Here is an 18275-nt window from a genome sequence, read left to right on the forward strand (position 1 = left end):
ACAGACACACACACACACAGACACACACACACACAGACACACACACACACACAAACAAACACACACACACACACACACACCGCAAGAGGAAGGAGGTTTCTGCAGAACTACATTTTGGGACCCATTTGTTTTTGCAAAAACAATCATGTAAATAAATCAAATGGTGTATGGAGGGAATTTTTTTTTGGAACATATAAATTGGCAATATATAAGTTCACCATATGTATATAAAAAGCTTGATATGTCTGCCTTGAAAAACAAGAAATACACCCAATTCTTTCATAGAACATAACACCACAAAGGTGACTTTCCCATATATATGTATATATATGTCCTATTTACAGATTAACTACAAACGCCATTTGACATACTAACATGACTGCCTTTACAGGCATAAACAAATGTGTCCCCACACACAAGTCTATTCAAACTGTTTTCGGTACAAAGACGGTGCGAATAGACCCACAAATGGGGACAAATCAGTGTAATAGATCAACACAAACGTAAAAAGGTTTTGTCAATTTTCTTTTTACGTAACAATATTGTCATATACTTTCTAACATAGTAAAAAAGGATGGGAAAAATACTCCTAATATATGAGAATAAAAATGGTGCCTAATTTATATAATATAACTCCAGTATTGTTTCTTAAGTTTATTTGTCAAAATAAAGAAGCTACCTACAAGCTGACCTTCAGTGCCACCAGGAGGCTAATCTGAGAGTGAAGGTTTAATGCTCATTTTTCTCAGCTTTCAGAACATTTTGACACATGGAAAATTGAAGTCAACATCCAGTTTTAATCACATTAAAAGTATAAAACCTTTACCCAAACGGAAAATGTACATTCTAAATTTATGAAAACATAAACATGGCTGAGCAAAAATAGCTCATTTCTTGATTAACATTGAAAACACCACCCAGTAAAATTTTGTGTTCGTGTGTGAACAGAGACCTTCTATCTGACTGATTGACTGTTAAGTGTACACATAAAGGTAACCATTTTGCCAGTTGAGCCAAAATTTTCAATACTAAACGAGTAACCCACTACAAACGATTGCTTAAAATTTCAGCACATAAGGGCTTGTTTTCCTGACCTAATGGTTAGGTACAGCTAAAAACAAATATTTTGGAGTATAAGTGGTGAAAAATGGGTGAATACAATTAAAAGTTACATTTTTTCTTTAGAATCATTTCCCATGCACCAACTAACAAAGCAGGAAACTCCCTAATCATGTACTTTAGTCAGTTAAGCCATTTTGAAATATTTTGAACTGCTGGGTCGTTTGGAGTCAAACTTAAATGGGGCTACGGGACGAAACACAATCAGTAAGACCTGAAAATATATATTCCACAAACTGTCTTTTTCCACTATTGACTTTATTACAAATGTCTCTCTTTTAAAGGTAGTTGGTGTAAACCAGCAGTCCGCAACTTTTTGCATTCATCAGACAAAAACTAAAATTTGTGGTGTGCCAGATTATTTACCCTCTTTAATTGCGTTCAATTCTAATCAAGTTGTTAAAACTCTTGAATGCAGCAAATTTTGATCGGGTTTGTTCCAGTAATCGGCAACATTTCCGTTGTTTGGCAGTGTCTATTTGGCAAAGCAAGCGATATTGCAGAAAATAAACGAAAGTTTGGTTGATTACCATTCCCTTTTCTAATGTTTAATTACGCAATTACAAAAACTGGATTTAAGTGACGAAACTGCACATCACGATGACGCAATCTTTATCAAATCTGAGAAAACGAACTAACATGCATTGTGAACGAAAACAGCCATAGGGATGCATACGCAGAAAGAGGTAGTAAGGATTAACCAAAAAATGTAGGTGTGAGAGTAGTAGTAATTTGCAATGTCTGCATTATTACACAATTTATATATTTGCTATTTCGATCTTTTTGGTGTTGACGTCCCATCTAGCTTAAAAATTTTTTGTTTTATGTTTATAAACCAGCCGAAACAGCCTGGTTAAAGTTTTTAATAACAATGGTGCATGAGGGCAAAAAGGTTGAAAGGCACCTAAGAACCAGAGTTTGTAAATAACCAGTCATGAACATAGCAACAAAGGTTTAGATTGCAGAACTCGTATCAGAACCACAAGGTGAACTTAGAATCAGGGCTATAGAGTCGGTTCACTATACCAGGGGTCCACAAATAGAGACCTTCCAGTCTGGGTTGCGAAATATTTTAAATTTTCCATCAATATGGGCATCGCATCTATCAGATTTTTTCAACCTCCTAAATATGTTTGCATTGTTACATATGACTACGTAACTGTTACATACAATCTATGTAACAATGCAATAAGTTAAGCGTACCTTGCAAGCAGTCTTTTTTTAAGGTACAAAATTCTTTAAAATATCTTACATTGTACCAACCAACAAAGCATGAAACGCTCAGATTATGTACTTTAGTCAATACACCTGTTTTTTTAAAAAAAACACGTTTTTGGGGCAACTGCAAGTGATATTTAAAATTTAAAAGTACACAGTTTTACCCAATTCTTCTTTTCTAAACATAAAATAGTTAAAGTCGGAGTCAGAACATTTTAAAGGAACTCCGTCTCTGACTCCAGCCAGTATGTGTTTCTGACTCCAAAGGGTCTTACAAAATTTCTGTGACTCTAACTCTATTAGGAGAAAAAATTCTTGTAAAACTAGTCTTGTAAAATTTTGACACATTTGGCTAATGTTAGCAAATTTAACTACTAGAGGTGTTTGAAGGTGAAACAAGTAATGCTTCTGACAACATAATGCTAAAAAAATCATAAATGAATACCTTCCTGCCATCTGCAAAACACCAACATTTCATTAAAGTACATTAAAAACACAACGAAGAATCGTTTAGTTAGCTTCATAAGACTACTACACATTAGAAACTTTGTGTGTGGTGAGCGGAACAGTTTTACTCTTTGGGTGCTAACAGGTTAACTGTGTGGTTATAGAGTCAAACGAAACAGATGACACATCTAAATGACTAAATCAATGGGCTATAAAAATTTAATCACAACAAAATGTTTTTAAATTTGCTTGGCAACGCACATATGCTGATATATACATATACCTTTTTTTATATTCTAAAAGTTATATTTCTGACCAAAATGGCCTGTAAACAAAAAGTTTGTGAAGTAAAACACTTTGCCATGTATCGACTAATATATGAAATTGTTTGGTAATGTACTCCAGCAAGCATTAAAAAAGTTTGCATTTAGAGGGCCTGTATGTGAATCACTGGGTAAACCAGTGTCAAAATGTACATGGACCAACTTAAGTGACACATGGACCAACTTCAGTGGTATACAGTTAAAAAAGAAACATGCAAAAACAATATCACTGAAAGGGGAGCATAATATGTATGAAGCTAATTTACATTTTATTGACAAACTATTGCTTTTGCTGTTTATGCCCAATTATTGTTTTTGTCCAACCACAACATTTACAAAAAAATCAGGGTCTGTCTTGACTTTTTGTATGAACATAAACTGTTTTCTGTGTTCTGCTGAACATGCTCTTTAACCTGGCAACAAATCTCTTTAACCACTGTTAGAAACAAGTATTTTACAATTCTCCAACACATGTTATGTGAGAATTGTAAAATCCTCTGATCAGGCAGGACTAAAATTTTAGATTTAAACATTACAAAATAAGAAAACAACATTTTAAAGCATTTTTCCTTGGCCAATCTAACAAACTAATGCTAAAAACAAATGAATATTGGTAAAAGCAGATGGGGACCCATAACAATAACAAGGCAGGAAATAATACCTGCGTCCAAGACGAACTGAAGTCAACCAACACAGCCATGTTGTTTTGTTCAGCAACAGATTTGATTTTACTTATTTCATCTTTACTCATCCTTGGCTCATAGTTTTGCATTTGTATTGCTTCTAAAACTATTTGAGAACACATACGATCCAAAACATCTATACATAGTTCATCATCTGCTTTGTTATATTCCAAAAATTTTGATAAAAGTTTCACCTAAACAAAATGAACAAATTATTTTGCATGAGTGACACAGTCATTTTTTATGGCATAATTATCTTGGCAAAATCAAATTTATTATTTGATTAAATTTGTAATCAATCACCTTTAAAATCAATTTAAAGGTAAGCTGGTAAGACACCTCAGACCATTGTGAGCAGACTACTGGTAGCAATCATATATATTTTACAGTCAACTAGAAGAGTGGCTTTCTGATATACTTCCATTTTATATATTCTATATGATATTTACCAATTTACTATACACATCATTTGATCTACACATATGATTGTTTTTGTAAACAAAAACTAATGGGTCCCCACACGCGTGTTTGTGCGGATTTACGGTAAACAAATGTTGCGGTGATTTTTAGATTCTTAAGGACAAATTTTTAAAAAGGTTGTCAATATAATTACATAAACATTAAAAAAATTAAAGACCATTTATCGCGGCGTTCGAAAAAGTTGTTTATTAAATTTCATATTTATGTGGATCAATGACGTTTTGCCTGATATAAACGAAACCGAAGTACGGTTATCGAGTTCGAATTACGTCTTAGGTGTAAAACCTGCGACAAAACTGAAAATGCGCATGATAACTCAATAAAACGACACAGCATTGCTGCACAAAAAAACAGCTGATTACTAATCACCGAAACGACTGTCTCGTAAAACGTCTGTCCAGACGTCAAGCTGAGCACTCCCGCTCTGCCGCCTTAATCGTAAACCAGTGAATTCCTCCCTTGGGACTTATATCTGACTGATAGCGTACACATATTGTGGGTTGTAAAGGTAACTGGCAAAATTTTAAATACTAAACGAATATCCTGCTTAAACAATTGTTAACTTTTTTAATTTTTTCTGCACCATAGGGCATGTATTTCTGCCTTAAAACTAAAACCGTTTATTTCGGGGTTTAAAGGGTAAAAAATGGGTGAATCCGAAAAAAAGACACAAAATTCTTTAAAAAACTTTACATTGCACCAAACAACAAAGCATGAAACTCCAAGATGCTGTACTTTAGTCAGTACAGCCGTTTCAAAAATTTTACGTTTTGGGGGCCTGTGGGTGAACCTCTGGGTCAATCGGGGTCAAACTTCAGGAGGATCAAATTTGGATTAATAACTAACATCTCTGTAAATTTGAATAAATTTGGAGCACTCTTTCTTGACCAAACACGTCTCACAAGCCAGCGTTAGACAGAAAAAAGAAAAAAAAATACGGACAAAAACAATATGTGTCCCCTTCAGGGAAGGGGACCCATAATAAACAACAATGATATGTTAAGTAGACATTAACATAAATCAATTCAAAAAATGTTGGATTTTGGGAGGTCTTTAAAAGTGAAAAATATTGTAGCCAATAACTTAAAAAAAACATTGTGACTAAATGGAATATTCTATGTCAGTAATTCCCAAACTTTTTCTTCTCATGTAACGGTGATGCTATTTGTGTGAAACATAACAGTTGATGGACTTCAATGGTATAACTTATATAATATTCCATTTTAATTCAAATGAGACATTGTTTAAAAAACTGACCCATTTTCAGAGGCTAATGGGGTAACTAGTAGCATAATACAGTTAAACACAACAACTGATTTCCCACAATTGTAACTTCTATTTTAGACATTGTTTAAAAGTTTGACGTATTTTATGTTTCTTGGGGGCTATTTATTGAGGTCTATAGGGTAATAGACCCCCAAAAAATTGACAACCAGAAGTGTTGTGAGCAGCACATGTTATTGGTTCTGTCATAAGCCTTTTAACATAGCCAACTGCCATTGGCAAAAGTACTATTTAACTAATGCAGGTAGTGCACCACCACATAGCATATTTAGTTGCATTTATAACACTACAACACCACAGAAACTTATGCATACTCCATAACATCGTAGATTTGTGCACACAGATTTTGAATGAGCAATATCATTTGTTACTTATACTATCCATGCCATATTTTACGAAAAACATTGTATCGCTTATAGTCTGTCACTGATTTTAAATTGAAACAAATGTAATTGATGGGACTGTAACTTATTTTAATCAATGCTACCAAACAAAACAAAGATCAAAAACATCTCTGTTGTCATAACCAAAGGTTGGAGCAACCTTATTCTATCTGCCCATTTCCATTTTGTATGAACTTCCACAGTATAAAGGATCTTGTAAACTAAAATGCTTTTTGAACTGGTAGTTAAATAGAGTACCTCTTTGAAAAGCATACATGCCAATTTCCTGGTGACACTTCTGTTGCTGCATAGTAATACCAGCCCAAATCCTTCGATTCGATTTATGATCCTTGCATAAGGACTCCATTTCTCATTATTATCTCCTGATGCTGCACATTTGTCCAGTTTGATACTAAAACAGCACACACCCACAACGTTTGCTAGTTTTGCATTAAAATGTTTTAATGAAATAATACTGCAGTAATATATGTTACCCAAAATTTCCAATTTGACATTACCAGAACCTATTTCGAGATCTTTTCATTTTTCTTTTCACGGATCTGGTTCATCAATTTGCCAAGATATTTGATGCGACTAGCGGAATTATGAGATAAACTGGTTGCTATCTAACCAGGGCATGCCGTTAACATTAGTGCTCATTTACACTCACAGCTAAATCAAAGTTGCTGTGATGCTTAACTATGGCAACTGAGCAGTATTTTCTCTCTTTTGTAGCAGAGTATTTTTGTAGACCCTTAAGTTGAGTAGCAATGTACACATGGGTTTGTCAAATCAGCTTATGTTCACTGATTTTACGAATTTTTATGTTGCCAAAAAAACGACAACAATTTGAATTGTATTAAATTAAATTGTAAGTTGGGTCATGTATTCAAAATGGCGAATTCTTAAGTTAGCAAAGATCTACAACAATTCAAATTATATTCAAATGAATTTACTTAATCTTGTGTATCCATGAATTGTTGATTCAATTACCATCAACTATTTGAATGTCTGGTGGTAATTTAATTTGCACTATTTTATGTGTACAAATGATTGACGGTTTGGAACTTTTGATTGGTGTGCAAATAAACAGATTATGTGATAAACTGGATTAGTCTGTATCAGACTTATGAATAAAGCCTTAGCATATGTTAATAAAGCCTTCGTAGTAACCACACTTTTTCTGTTAAAAATGCTAAATGCTTTGCATTTAAACAAACCTTCCACTGGAGTATGTTGCTAAATGAGCAGCTACTTTATTTTTCCAGCCAGATATTAGCTGTACAAGATGCTTCAAAGCGGTGTCCAACAAAATAGGATGAGTGTCATTAATCTGAAATGAAAATGAATTTTATTCTTGGCACATTTTCATAAATAGGCCCAAATAAATGTTAACAACATTAAAATTAATTTGTGTATTTGAAGCTAACATTACAAGGAAAAAAATCAAGCCGTTTAGTTTCCCAGTAAGCAGTCTCTAGGTACAGCAGTTTCTTTTCCAAATTTTAGTTGAGGTTTCAGGGAATCGATTGGAAAGCTGTTTCCCAGCAAGTTTGTTGGATACAATACATGTCAACATTGAACAGGGTTGTGAAAAAAGCCAATATATCATGTTTGAGACTCATAACCAATTAAACATTACCTGCAGAAGATATTGTTGGTTCAGTCAGTAAAGCAAGTTCATTGTGTACTTCTGACTGTGCATTTCTATATCACTACATATCTTTTTTGCAAATTGTATTAAAATGTAACATGTTTTTAAACTTATTTTTTAAAAGGTGAAGCAAAGTTCCAACAACAATAGAAAAAAAAATGATTTTTATAATTATATTCACAGGGCAACAAAAAAATATTTTTTTACTGGAGTCAGTAATGTTTTAACTGATTTTGACTAATTTTAGTGCCCTGATTTCAAAAATGCAATCGGTTTATCTGTATCACATCTAGTTTTCCTGCTATGGTACATCCACATTTGAAAAACAATCCATATGTAGTGAAACTGATTTTGAGTGTTTATTTGGAATTAACGTTTTTGCAGGAACAAAACTTCGAATTCAATTTTAAATGTAACAGGTGGACACTCCTAACAAACAAAATTCAACACATAAAACAAAAAATGGTTTCCAATTTGTAAATTTTTAGGTATTTTGGGTAAAGGCCTACACATGTACTTCTGTAACTTTCGGAAATGACTGGCAGCAATATCGTCCCGTTTAATTGACCAACAATAATTAGCCAGGATCACATTATTCCACCTTCCCTAAAACGTCCCATTTCACTGATATCCTGTTGGAACCTTTCAGCTTATTTCTCATCATTTATATCCCCAACGTTTTGAGGGAAGTGTAGCTTTATACTAATTTTCGTACCAAATTTTTCAGACCGCTTAATAACTTGTACTCTTTCTAGTAATTTTAGTTCCTTTCTACTGTTTTTGTCTATTACATTAGGTGAATGGAGTCCATTGCTTGTCCTAAACCCCCAAAGTCACATCAAAGTGTGCAAGATATGCACATTTGATACAGATCTTTTTTTCCTTTTAGTTGTGTTGTAAGGGTATTCACCAGGAATGTAACATAAAACATCTTGGTTGTTCATGCAATATCTCATAGATGACCTAGCCACTATTAATTTTAGTTTTACCACCTTGCTTTACTAGTCTGAAAATCACTCCATAAAACACGTATAGTTAAGTTATCACTAGCCTGGACCAACCATTTTTAACCAGAGCATAAGCACAGAACACATATTCATTCTATAAAATTGACTACACTGTAGGAAATTGATGTGTATAATGTAACAAAACTTTAACAAACAAATAAAAGCGTTATTTTAAAGTCATTGAATCAATATGTTCATAAATTTTGATTTTGTAAATAACTTAAGAAGTTGACCTGATTGAAGAAAACCATAATGATTTTTGAAATCAGTACCCCAAAATTAGTCAATATCAGTTTTAACATTAAAGACACCAAAAATTCTGTTGACCAGTGAATGTTTTATTCAGGCAAATGTTTGGTGTCATTAATTCTTTAGTGATTTTATATCATTACATGTAAAACATGTATCTTGGTTGCAAATCTTTAGGCACAATTGAGTTTATGAAATATTACAGCAACACAGTTAGAGAAAACATGTGCTATGAGACAGATAAACTGCTTGTACTCAAACTAATGATGGGACAATACCAGGTTTTGAAGCGAGTATCGATACAGAGGACGAGTACCACATGTATATACCTTCAAAACCGAGTACTCTAATATAGTGTTGAACTTAGTTGTACTTGCCTGGCTAAATTATCTGCCATAGATGGGGTACAAGCGTGCACACACACACATGCAGAAAAAGGTAATCTTCACATCATAGCGAAAAAAATATACGTAACCTGGCGGAACTTTTTCCCGATTTTGTGCTGTCCAAAGCAAATATTGGCATAAAGTAGCCGGTATTCTTATGGTGTGAACCGGCCTTCGGTATTTGCATGTTGGTATCGAAAACCGAGACAAAATATTTCGATACCGAGTATGAGTATTGATACCAACAATACTGAGTGTCGGGTCCTATCACTAACTCAAACTACTTGACAGTAAAGAAGTACAATTAATTTTTAGATTCACCATATCCATGTTTCTAAGTTCAATCAAGTTTATTATGAAGAGTGTGAAAAAGGAGGTTTCAGCATTTTTGACATTTTCAATGAACTTTTTCTACACAAGATTTAGCTTTAGTTCCTGTTAAACTGTAGCCCAGGCCTGTCAGCGTTTCACTCAGGATGTTTAAAACGACTTATAAATGGTATCAGCGATGGAAAGCTCAATGCCACAATAAAAACTGACTATACAAACTTCCGGCAATATAGGTTTTTTGAATTCGAGTTGGGTCGTTGATTTTTGTATGAATGGAATGAGTGCGTTAGGGAAAGTACCTGTCGGTGCTGACAGCCGTTTGGTTACTTGCATTTAGGAAACATCCGTTTGGTTACTTGCATTTAGGAATGATCGCCACTTGCCTGCACCTCACACCAGTCGACCATCTACCCATCCTGGCAAGCATGCAGCCAGCTGACCTCAGTCGCAAAGATATCACCTAAGGCCTAATGAAACAACATCTTCTCAATCACAAGATTACAAAGCTGGCCCCCCTCAAACAAAGCTACCAGCTACTCTGTGACAACAACAGCTCAGGCGCAACTGACTGGATACTACCCAATGGAAAAAGAGATGGGGAAACACCAGCGTCCCCACTTCAATACTGCTGCCCAGACCCATTGAACAAACCATCAGGCTGAGAACAGGGGTGGGTCGTTTTAGATCAGGGGCGTGCAACATATGGCCTGTGGGCCACAGTCTGGTCCGCCAAGCTATTTAGTGTGGCCCCCGCCAACACACTGATTAAGATAAAAAATGCAATTCTTCTGAGAATTTAGCAAAATTTTCCATTAGTTCCATTAGTTTTTTGGTAAATCTTGAAAGTTGCTATACTACACGAAACAAGTATAAGCTAAACCAGCGTTTTCCAACTGGTGGATCGTACAGTAAGTAGCATACTTCACTGAATGTGATGTAACAATTCCCGTTGTCTAGTAAGCAATTATTTTTATTGCGAAAGCCAGTGTAGTGCTGAAACTCTGTATGTTGTAGAAAATATTGATGCTTTTGGAAGAATTTCGAATTTATTGTGCACATGAAAAAAAGTTATGTGGCCCTCGTTTGAGGTCCGAAATTGGTTATTAGGCCCACCGACGAAAAATGTTGCACACCCCTGCTTTAGATCGTCCCTGTACAAGTGGAGCCTGGGTACTTCTGGGGTATGAGAGTGTGGCGTGGAGTAACAGACAGTAGAGCACATAATATCACAGTGTCTGATATACTGTCCACCAAACGGAAAAAGTGACCTGGCGGCCTTGGATGATGAGACAATCCGCTGGTTGCTCGACAACTGCCCTGATATTTGAACGGCGATAACAATGTCCAACAAAATGAAGAAGAGATTTTAATAAATATAAGTTTGAGGATTCTAAATTGTAATTTATATGTTTGAAAGGCAAAAAAACTGTTTGTGGCCTTTATTGTTTAGATAACTTTATCGTTTTTTAGACTAGAAGGCAAAATGTAAAAACAGTTTGGTGCTTTATGAAAATAACAGAACTACACAGCAACCCTATTGTGGGTAAAAATGTGTAAAGCAACAACGTTGTTGACAATCTGTAGTTTATCCAGACAAGATTCTTGGTAAATTGAAATACTGATTAACTGGTTTCATCTGTTTTGGCAATTACAAATTTAATGATTCTACACATTTAACATTTACTATGTTTTAAAATGAATTATATTTGTTACTAACATTTAAATGTATTTTTCTAGCCAATTTCTAAGGTAGTTGTTTGTGCATGCCAGAACATTTCTGGGCATAGCGCCTTTAATTTAGACCAAAACATGTTTTTGTAGTAAAAACAAAAAGTTTTCCTCAGCTTAATGCTACATTTATTTTCTGTACTTAAACAATGAAAATGATTTTACTGTTTTATTAGTTGTTCATGCAACCTTATATTACATGCTGCATTGCGTATTGTACACATATTGGCTTGCACAACTACATTTGTTTGTTTGTTTCTACATGACTGTTGCAGCTAATTACAAAATCAACTATTATTTGACCTTTTAATTCCACACAAAATACCAAAATGTGAAACTAAAAATATAGGTGCACACTTCATTGTTTGCACAATATATCTGCATAACTACACAGCACTAACATGCTGATCATGCCACGTCCACAAAACACTAACAAATAGCAAAACAAGTACTAGTAAGGTTAAATGGAAATTATCACCCTAACTAGGCAAAAGTCTGTTAACACATGCTGAGCATGGAATATTAGTTTTTCATTGGCATTAAATCATAAGATTACAATCATTTAAACTTACTTGTTTTAGAATAAACACTATAAAAGTTGCAACAACATCTTCCCTCTTGGAAGGAAAGTCTATAGCAAACAAGTGCAATGATGTAAAAGATAGTGACCGCAGCTCCTCATCAATATGTATGGTAAGTCTCGACAACAAATCAAACAGATCGATTTGAGTTAAATCACCAGCAGGAATCAACCTGAAAATCAATCATGATTTTTATTTATGAAACTGACAAATGATAAGCTAGCCCTTGAAGAACTACATACATCTCCCATAAAATTGACTGATAATTCACAGCGGCAAATTGTCAAAGCCAACAGAGTGAAATACATTCAAATACAAATAGATGGTTCAAACTGAGTTTAAAAGAATACAACAGTCGCTTTTCTATATGTTTGCAATTTATACATACTACATTTTATGTAATGATTAACCACCATTTACTATATATACATGTTTGAAAATTTATTTGTTACCTATTTTTAATTGGGTCCCAATATTTTTTGGACATTGAACAACACAATTGCTTGTGCAGACAAAAACAAATGGGTTACAAAACATATATGCATCTGAAGTGGCAACAATATAGTTGGATTAAAAAAACATAACATTTGAAAGCACAAAAATAACTACTCAATTCCATGCATTAGGAAAGAAAAGGTTGCTCCACAATGGACAAATGGCTAACTGGATGTTTCCAGTAAGCAATTTGTTGTTTAAACAACTATGTATCACCTGGTGTTTACTAAACTGTATTGAGTTGATTTTAGGTAAAAATATTTGAGAATGCAGCATTACACCATACTGAATATGCACAATAACATAACAGCTGAATATCGCATATCGCACACTGAGGCGACAAAAAACTTTTAACAAATCCCGGACAAACTTTCCATTAAACGCCAATTTAAGCACTATGCAAAGATCTTTTTAATTACATGAGAAATAAAACTGAGATTAAAACATTGATTAAACGGTTCATGAGACATTCACTTTGTGCCAACACAGTGGACAAAAAAAAACGATATTCTAATGCCAATTAGCTGTCAGTCACTTTTTCACTGCTGAACTACAGTTTTATCAATGTTTTGCGGCAGTGTTTTTTTTTATGTTGTCCCTTATAGCCTTATCAGAATGACTGCCGTGGGTAGCTGTCATTACCTATAAGAATTCTTGCAGAAATGTGAAGTAAAATTTGTTCATACAGAACATTTATTACTTGCCAATTTGATCAATGCATTTCAAATAACAATTTTGTGACACAGTAAAAGATACATTTTACCCAGCATACGAAGAACTGAAATATGGTGTACCTAGGCATAGCTGCAACACAAGTTCGAAAAAGTTCTATTTTAGGTTTGTTTTCTTCACTGATAATATCTGATGTCCTTTGTGTCATCATCATTTTTTGTCCCACCTTACAAAGTAAGTAATATTTTGATGAGCAATACAATATAGTTTAATTTGTGTCTACAAATTAATAATATGTTGCAAAATCTTAAACGTTAAAATAGCACACACAAAAGCTTCAAAGGTTGTAGATTTACTATCAGTGGTTTTCAGTGGAAATCATCATTTATTTGATAAGATAAACCTTTTTTTTTTCACAGTAGCCTTATAAGACGTTATTTTACTTTCAGACACTTTTATTGAGTTTAAAACAAAGAAAACTGCCCACAAACCTGTGAATCAAGTAGTGTAATCATCCAGTCTAATGCCTTTTGAACTTGTTGATGATATTGAAACACACCAATCGTCCTTGCATCATCTTCTGTCAACACTTTGTTTAAAAAAACTTTTTTTACTCGCAATGTGTTTCCTGATGGCATAATACCAACAGTTGAAGGCATTGGGGGGGCTCCATCTTTTTGTTGCAAACTGTCTGTTATTACTAAGAAAGCACGAAGACCTTAAAAACAATAACAATGTTGTTGCATAACACATAATTCAGCTCATATTATGAAAAGCACCTGAGGTACATGTTTACTTAAATGAGAAAAGGGTACTAGAAGGGTGGCTTAGAACATATTGCCCTAACATATACACTATAATCCATTTTAAAACAATAATATATTTCCAACACTTATTTTATATTGGGTCCCATATCAGTCACCGTCTTTTATAACCTTAGTCGTTTCTGCAGGCAAAAACTCATGGGTCCCCACACATGCAAAGTTGAAAATAATGCAATTCAAGAGATAACCATGAGAAAGTCGGGTGTTGTAAGGTAAAACACAGTGATCGGCACTGGGCTTAAATAATAATACTATGTAGAATACAAACTATAAAATTAGATTCACTCCAGATATTGTTTGAAGTATGTCCTATTTAACGTTTTAAAAAACTGACCCATTTTAGGGGGCTACTAGGGTAAATAATTGGGTTCGACACACAAACTAAAAAATATAAAAAACACAATGACTCAATCAATAGTACTGCAAAATTTCAGCCCAATCCGCCAATGAGTAAAATTTCGACCACTAGAGGTGTTTTATGCAACAACCGTTAATGTTTCTATTGTCATAGGGCTGTTAACAAGCCCCTGTCTGCCATGGCGCAAAAACGACCACCAACGAGCAACATACAACTGGTTGCCCTTGTAACACTATTGCGCCAAAGAAATCTTTCGTTTGTGGTACCCAGTAATATACAAATACGTTTCACACTTTAGGGCAGGGGTGCAAAAATGCGGTAGCGCCGCGCGACTATGAAATCGGCGTGTGCGACTGTAATTTCTTGCCACCTACTTGAAAGTGGTATATATTTTTTGAACTAATTTACTCAGATAGTGCTAAAACACTGAAGAAATGGCCCCACTTAAAAAAAAGAAAAAAAATATGTTTCCGACAACGAACCAATATTGCCTTTTCCATAAAAACACGTATGGATCAGCCCGCTACCACAATAGGTTGGTCGCATGTAGAACTTTGCCACACTTTTGAGGCAAATGTCGCGATGCTATTCAAACTGCGCACAAAGTGCTGATTCTGCAATCATCAATTGACATAGCGTAACAGTAGTGACCGTCGTAATAAGAAGTGACTTACTTCCTCTCTTTTATAACCGAGAATATTTACTCTCTCAGAATAAAATCCATTCCCACACCTCAGGCGCAGAATGTGACGTCACTCATGCTAAGCGCCGTGGGGATGGTGCAATCGGTCACGTGTTTTCAAAATGACTTGCAATGCGCATCCATTCAACAAAACGTTAAACACGCCGCACATACATATCTTACGGATTCGTGGCTCACAGCACAATTTTTCGGCAACCCGTGAAAAGTACCTTTCTCGTATAAAGCTACAATGGTTCGCCTTGATCGTTTTTACGTTTGTTTAACTTACACTTGTTTATATCCAGTAAATGCTAAGTTAACAGAACATCGCGTATACCACAACAAACAAGCTAAAGTCCATTTTTTCCAGTCCTCGTATGGTGCGTCGGAAAACACAGACTTTTTTGTTCGGTCGCATTGAACATGTGTGGAGGAAATTTTAGTCTACGCTGACGCTTTGGTGTGTAATAGTTCGTGCCAGGCATGTTGAAGGCGGCATACCGATTTAGCCGATCAGCAAACATTCCCACATAGCAAGGCACTGTGGGATTCTAACCCACGGAATTCGTTTGAAATTTCTGGAAAAAAACCTCTTGCCAACATGTTATGCTTTGCCCTGATGCCATGCAAGCACAGAAGTGCACAACGTGCGGCCTTCAACATGAACTGGTCCTGCCGGGAAAATTTGCATTTAAATATATGTGCTGGTGGCTGTGAGTTGGTTTAACCATTAATATTTGTGTGCAAACAATGCTAAATATACAGACAGCACACAACCTAACAATATTGTCAATATGAAGTCGTAAGGACATATATGTACGTTATATTAGGCTCTACACTGTTGGTGTATATAAGGCTAAAACACATGCGCTACTTACGGCACGCTACCAAGCTCCGAAAAAATTTTTGCATCCCTGCTTTAGGGGCTTGTGGGGTAAATGTTAGGACTACAGGGTTGAACACAACAATCGACACCTATAAATGGCATACTATACAAGAAATCCAAATTTCAGCCAATTCTGACACTGTTTAAAAACTCACCCATTTTAGGGGGCTAGCATGGTAAATACTGGGATTATCAACAAAAACAAAGTGCGATGCACATCTACATGAATATATCTACCATCTGTGTACATTTCAGCCAAATCCATCAAACATTTGATGGAAAAATGAGTCGGACAAACTTTGGGTAAAAACACCCATTTTAGGGGGCGAGCGGGGTAAATACTGGGGTTATCAACAAAAACAAATGGGATGCACATCTACATAACTATATCTACCATCTGTGTAAATTTCAGCCAAATCCATCAAACATTTGATGGAAAAACGAGTCGTACAAACTTTGGGGAGAAGAAAAATGAAAGAAAAAAACAAACAAACAAACAATTTGAGTAAAATCATTATGATTTTGAATCCGCACATAGCGTTCCCTGGCGGCGTTAAGTTTCTACATACCAACAATATGATTGCTTAGCTGGCCTTTTTATGTCCAAAACCTGTTCTGAAACAGTTTTATTAACGTTTTCAGTTTGAGAAGTCACATTACACAGGTGTAACAAATCGTGCTGCGTTGTCACTCTGCGCTTTGGAACATGAATAAGTTGACCTACATTAACGTTTACAGCGCAATATAACTAACATCATAACATCTTAATTCCAACCAGTGAGAAAATCAACTGCGTTCATGCGTGAAGCAGAAGCATTTTTTCTATGCGCCACTATCGTCAATCACTCCCATTGCGTCGGCTGTGCACTGAGCGAGCACAAATTTGACAAAAGACAGCATGTAAAAACATATTTGGGGCTGTAAGAGTAAGTACTGAGCCGATTGCACTGAAACTTTTAACAGCCAACAAGGAGAACCCTATCCACAGCTGTTTAAAATTTCAGCAGGTTAAGTCTTGTATTTCTGACCTCATTAACATGTGAACAAACAAACAAATATTTTGGGGTAAAGGGGTGAAAATGGATATATACAACTTCAAGTTACAACATACTTTAAAATACGCTGCAATGTACCAATCAAAAAAGTATGAAACTCCAGAATCATCTGCTTTAGCAAGTATAGCCGTTTTAAAAATTTCACGTTTTGGGGGGCTGTGGGGAACCAAGAGATTAAACAGGGTCAAAATTCACATGGACCATCTTTATACCAATATCTATATTGTGTGTAAATTTGAAAAAGTTTGAACCATTCTTTCTTGACCAAAACGTGGAAACAACTCCACGTTAGACGGAAAAAAAGTAAAAAAAAAAAAAAATAGACAAAAACAATATGTGATCAAGGGGACCCATAAATACTACACGAGTAATCTACTACAAACAATTGTTTACAATTTCAGCACATTAGGGCATGTATTTCTGGCCTAAAACTGTAACCGATTATTTTGGGTTTATCGGTAATAATGGGTGAATCAAATAAAAAGTTAAAAAATTTGTTAGAATAACTTAGTCACATTGTACCAACCAAGAAAACATGAAACTCCTAAATGATGTACTTTAGTCAGTACAGTCGTTTAACAAATTTTACGATTTAGGGGCCTGTGAGTGAACTGCTGGGTCACTTGGGATCAAACTTCAGAAGGATCAAATTCGGTTTAATAACTAACTTCTGTCCAAATTTGAATAAATTTGAAGCACTCTTTCTTGACTAAATGAGCGTTATAAACGAGCATTAGACAGAAAACAGAAAAAAATACGGACAAAAACAATATGTGTCCCCTTCAGGGAAATGGACCCATAATAACCCAGAGGTGCAAAAATTTTTGGGGATTGGTAATGCGCAGAAAATTTTAGTAGCCTATACGATTATGTGTGTCTTTTTCTACATAATGCACAACCATTTCGCTACTAATAGCCGTATTGCAGGTTTCAATTTTACAAACGACCAGCAATTTTTATAGATGTGTTATAACTATTTTATTTTTCACAACTTTTTATCGACAGCCCACTACATGTTTGCTTTTACAGACTGACAATGCCTGTTTGTTAAGGTGAAACATATATTTCTGTTATTACAAAAAGGATTTATACTTTTTACCTGTTTTTATGAAACAGTCTAATATTCTACTGAGCGGAAGTAAGAATCTTTCTTTCTTACATTTTATTGCCAGTGGGAGATTCGTTAAATAACACAACTGTTTCAGATATAATTTTGGGGTCGCAAAAAATTATGCGTTATTATGTCATTGTCACAATAAATGGTATACATGTGTAAATTTATTGTTTAAACATCATTCACAGGTATAGGCTATACCAGGCGTGGGGAACCTGGGGCTTAAAGGCCACATGCGGTCTTTTAGGGCATCAAATGTGGCATTCGATTCCAAAATACATTTAAGGATCTTGATATTGCACGCTGCACACATCCAA

The 18275-nt window shown here is 35.0% G+C and overlaps 1 protein-coding gene across 7 annotated transcripts in view; it reads right to left on the bottom strand.

The window, feature by feature from the left end:
• Nucleotides 1-18275, bottom strand: part of LOC145239300 (protein furry homolog-like) — a 165299-nt gene that overhangs the window by 111384 nt on the left and 35640 nt on the right. For 6 of the 7 annotated variants that reach the window (XM_080102607.1, XM_080102605.1, XM_080102606.1 and 3 more), the window contains 6 exons: nt 13531-13757; nt 13162-13265; nt 11864-12044; nt 7158-7270; nt 6196-6349; nt 3769-3984 (listed from right to left, as the gene is read on the bottom strand). In XM_080102607.1, coding sequence (XP_079958733.1) covers nt 3769-3984; nt 6196-6349; nt 7158-7270; nt 11864-12044; nt 13162-13265; nt 13531-13757 — 995 coding nt within the window. The remainder of the gene's footprint in view (nt 1-3768; nt 3985-6195; nt 6350-7157; nt 7271-11863; nt 12045-13161; nt 13266-13530; nt 13758-18275) is intronic. The other variant, XM_080102608.1, reaches the window with a different exon arrangement.

This window comes from Phallusia mammillata, chromosome 7, assembly GCF_965637545.1.
Source record: "Phallusia mammillata chromosome 7, kaPhaMamm4.hap1.1, whole genome shotgun sequence".
Taxonomy (NCBI): Eukaryota; Metazoa; Chordata; class Ascidiacea; order Phlebobranchia; family Ascidiidae; genus Phallusia; species Phallusia mammillata.